Raw genomic sequence first — 4,630 nt, forward strand, 5'->3', positions numbered from 1 at the left:
CGTTTTTGAGTGATATTTGGCTTTTTTCAACCCATTATCGAATCTTTGTTAAACGCAGAGGATTTTCCTTCCCCCCTTCTTTCCCTTGTCACTTAGACATTAAAACATTATTTCTCACACCCAGCTCTCCCAGCATACTTCACCGTGAGCGCGGATTTATTCCCTTTCTTTATGGATTCCACTACTTTAAAGAGCTGCCCTCGGTTATATCTGCCTTGGGCTGACGTGCGTGTCAACACGATGCTATTGCGCCGTGACAGATACGTGTGTGTTTTGGCGTGGCTGCGTCCCACCTCACGGTGGCTTCTGGACACAGCCCGTGCCGACGTCCTGCAAACCCCATCGCTGTCACGGCTGCACCGCTCCCAAAAAACGTGTTCTCGGGTCCCAAGGGAGACTTGAGATGATTGTAGGACTGGGTTTGGTTTGACATGGTGTTTCCACTCACTGCTGGTTCAGAGGAAATACTGTGATGGTTAAGCCAGGTCTGAGCACTAAATGTATTTATTTCCTGTGTGACCAAATCGGGAATTGCTGCCTTGATATTTGGTTGCTGGTATGTGGCTGCTTAAAGTCTTGGCTGCTATCCATGTTCCCAGTGCCCTTGGTGTTGGGTGGCAGAGGCTGATATCCTTATCTGGGCCCCTAATTTTAGCCTGGCTGCTCTTGAGACATCCAGAGTCTAAACTGCAAATAGCAAGTTTGGCTCGTGCCCTTGAAGTGATTGGCCTGTGAGGGGGGGCTGCTGGGTTTTCGGTGGCCTTCAGCTTCATATGGTGAAAGCCTGGACGACAGCTCCAAGCCGAAATAAGACCTTTGAAGAGGTGTTGCAGGATGGGTACAGAAAAACGCTCACCAGATCTCATGCCAGCTGCAGTTTTCCTGAGGATTTAATGCATGAGGACAATGTCCTGTTCACTGGTTAAAGTAAACTGGGTTCAGACAAGTCTTAAAAGAGAGAGGAAAACAGAAATGAACCTCCTGTGATTCTGGGCAATCTAATTCACAGCTTGGGCAACGTGTGGCTTTCCTCAAGAGCTTATCTCAGGACTTTGGTTTAACTCGGGCTTAGATGCGCCGCATGCTTCTGTGCTCTAGCGTGCCCTTGTACTGACTGTACGCCTGGTTGCTCTCTGGTATAGCCCAGCACTTATAATTAAAACTTCTCTTTGCAATTCACAGAGGGGCTTTTGGAATGGCTCCGCCGTGCTCCGTTGCTGGTGTGCGTGGGTGCCGTTTGCTGGTTGCACGGGGTTGTATTGGCCAGGGCTTTCTGCAGTTTGTCTGGTGTCAAAATAGAGGTGTGATGGGGCTGGGAAAGGCTGGTTTGGAGAGTTGTGCCGCGGTTTAAAGACTGGGAAGTTCGCTGAAGCCTTTTAATCTATTGCATCTGGCAAGTCTGTCGTTCATCGTAGTTGAGGTGATGCTAAATGGATTACCAAGCCTCCGCGCACACTGAATTTATCATCGTGTGGTTTACATAAGGCTTGATATAGTCAATGTGGTGGACTCAGCCATTAATACGAGTCTTAATTCACCGCTCTGCAGAGAGCTGGTCCTGTCTAAGATGGATGCGATCCGCTGTGGAAAGGGTATCGCGTGGGCTTGACCTCCCAGGCTGACCTTTCGGGGTAATATGTGGGAGGTAAGGACCTCTGAGCTGCGGTGCGTCAGGAGGCAGGAGATTGTCTTCTGTGGGATGTGATTTTACCGAGTTGGCTCCAGAACCGCCGGCGCAGCGCGTGCTTTAGCTGTCTAATCCCGTTAGCTGTCTTAGGAGGAACTATTTTGATTGTTCCACAAACCTCTTTGCTTTAAGCTCATAAACCTTGTGACTGGATCACTGCGGCAAGGAGCTGTGGGCGGCAGGGTGCCGGCACGATACCAGGGGGCCATGTATGGGGTGTGAAGACACCCTGAGATCCAAACCCAGAAGTGGTGGAGGCCATCCTGGATGGGCTCGCCTGGAGCTCCCTAGTCACCCCTGGACTTGCAAGCCGGGCTGCTTGAGACTAGCTCCATCTCCTCACTCCTCAAATGTTCCCTTTCCCCTAGGGCAGGGTGAGGCACCCACAGCCTGTAGGGAAGGGCTAATCCCGGGAACCCATGTGCGATTGACAGAGATTGCAGCTGCCTTGGACAGAGACGCGATTATCATCTCCGTTTAATCCATTTATCAACTGTTCAGCTCCGCCGCAGCAGCGATGCTTCTCAACTAGTGATGTGCAAGAGCTCAGACCCGGCGACGTTCTCATGCCTGGCGCAGCCACGGGCATTCAGGTCCCTGCTTCATCCATGCACCAAGGGTGTCGCAGGGAATTCCAGGTCAGCCTTCCCCATCCCGGAGGCTGTGCTGCGGATGTTTAACCTGCTTAAGGCTGGAATGGGGGGGGACAACGACGGACGCCTGTCAGCTGATGGCTTCTGCAGGCCTGAGTTCTCCTTTCCTGTTTGCCCACAAAGTTTCCATTGGTATCAATGAGGTGCTGGGCTGTTCAGCCTTGCCAGAGACCGAAAGCTTAGTTACGGACTAAATTAAGTATTTCTCAAAGGCTGCTTTTAATTTAATTGGACTCTGCTCTTTTCCCCATGAGGAAAAAGTACTTTATACTTGATTCAAAGCTTGAACAGAGCTTTTGTGCAGACTTCGTAGGATCCCTCCTCCACAATGCGCTGCTGGTTTTTGGTTTTGTTTTGTTGGGGGGTTTTTTTTGACAGAAATAACTGTCAACAAGCTGAATTGCATGGTTATGTAGCATGAAAACCTAAGGGTGAACTTCAGCTGCGTTCTTTTATTTTCTTACATTTTCTGATCTGGACGTGTGCGGCTCCGAGAGGAGCTATGCATTTGGCACTGGTGTCGGGCAGCGCTTTCTCATTTTCCACCATCTCCCGCTGTTTGTTATCAATTGTTTGGCTTTTTGCTCGACAGCGGTGCTGGTCCATCTCCCGGCAGCCGCGCGAGGTGTGTAGCCTGCTCCTTCCTCCGCCCCGCTGGCCGTGTCTTTGCTGTTGAGCAGATAAAAAGGGATTTTCTGCCCCGGCTGCGACTGCCAGGGCTGTTTCCCTTCCCTCCCTGCTGTAGCATGGTCAGGATGGCCGGCTGGAGGGTTTGTATCTCTGACACGATACAGTCCTGAACACAACAGGAAAGATTTTTCAATGGGTGAAAGTCCTCTAAGGCGTCTGTCAGTGTCCTGGTTGCAGCCCTGAAGCTTGGATCCCTGTTCCCACACCCTGGGCTGACCATGCCATCGTCTTCAGTCTCCGCTGGAATACTGGAAGCTAATATTATTCTGCACCATTAGGTGTCTGTGGTGGGCTTGTGAAGGATTCCAGGGAAGGTAGATTTTTTTTTTTAAGCTTTTTTTATCTGTGCTGCAGCTGTAATCTGTTAGAGGGTCGCTGGGGGATGCACAGGGGTTTTTTAAGAACAGTTCTGGGCATGCAGGGCCATGGCAGAGATGGGAATCTGTGCCATTAAACCCAGATAACCCCGTGAAGTACAACCCCACCTCCAACTGGGAGCATGTCTGGCACCCGTGTGAGATATGTGCTGCCACCTTCCCCCCGCCCTGTTATCCCATTTTGGCAGGGGGCAGCTGGAATCGCCACCCCCCCCCGGTCCCAGAGCAGCCTCAGGGAGGGAGGCTTTACGGGAGGGTGCACCCACCACCCTCAACTGTTCCCTGGCCCCCCAGCTACCCCCCCCACCCCGAGAGAAGGCAGGGGCGCAAGTGAAACCTATTTGCAAATCTATACGAGAGGGGTTTGAAATGAAGGCAGCTAGAGAGCGCTGGTACCATATAAAATATTTATTGATTTTGCAAAATGGTGTAAAATGCATCTGTAATAAAAATAAGAAACCATGCTGTGCGTCTTGCACATTTTTATACCAACAAAAGGTATTTTTTCCCCACTGCTGCACAGCAGCAAATAAAACCGTTCGCTTCTTTCAAGTCTTGCACTTGCGGTCTCCTCCTTCAGCCAAACCCTTCTCTCTTCTTGCTGGAACCCACCACCAGGTACAACAGGACAGCAGAGTCTCTTGTGCTTGGTTGCTCAGCAGGCGCTGCTCCGGCCGCGGGGCTCCTTAGGAGGCGTGCTGCCTGGTCACCAGGGCCCTCTGCATCGCCACCGGCTTCTTGCTCTTTTCCAAGATCAAATCCTCCTGTTTCTGAGGAAGCATTTGCTCTCGCGTCGGGGCAGGCTGCTTCTCCTCCTCTAGCCTCCCGTCCGAGGTGAAAGGACTGCACACTGTCTCCACCAGACCAATAACCACGCCAAAGAAAGCCAGCACGCTGCCCAGCATGTACAGCTTGACCATTTTCCTGTTGGGCTTCTGGCTGAGCATTTCTTTGGCGAAGGGGATCAGCTCATGCATGGTTTCCATTTTTTTTTTTTTTTTTTTTTTTCTTTACAGCAGCAGCAGATTTGGAAGATGTCAGTTCTAGGAGAGAAGAGAGAGGGAGAGGGATATTAGTTAAATCCAGCTGCTTTTTCCTGTAGTTGTCAGAGCCCTCCAGACAGCCCATGCTCCCCACAGACACCCCAGCCCTGGCTTAAAGCTGGGATTTTTGCTAGAGGCTCGCTTCGGGAAAAGGCATCCACCCCATCGCCCCGGGATCCG

The 4,630-nt window shown here is 51.3% G+C and overlaps 2 protein-coding genes across 2 annotated transcripts in view; one reads left to right on the forward strand and one right to left on the reverse strand.

The window, feature by feature from the left end:
* LAMB3 (laminin subunit beta 3) overlaps nucleotides 1-4,630 on the forward strand; it is a 52,315-nt gene that overhangs the window by 2,076 nt on the left and 45,609 nt on the right. The window lies entirely within an intron of this gene.
* Nucleotides 3,859-4,393, reverse strand: G0S2 (G0/G1 switch 2). Its single transcript, XM_009639405.2, has one exon. It carries the CDS (start codon nucleotides 4,391-4,393, stop codon nucleotides 4,094-4,096), a length of 300 nt encoding a protein of 99 aa, XP_009637700.1. The 3' UTR covers nucleotides 3,859-4,093.

The sequence above is a fragment of the Egretta garzetta genome, unplaced genomic scaffold (genome assembly GCF_000687185.1).
Source record: "Egretta garzetta isolate BGI_Z169 unplaced genomic scaffold, ASM68718v1 scaffold245, whole genome shotgun sequence".
Taxonomy (NCBI): domain Eukaryota; kingdom Metazoa; phylum Chordata; class Aves; order Pelecaniformes; family Ardeidae; genus Egretta; species Egretta garzetta.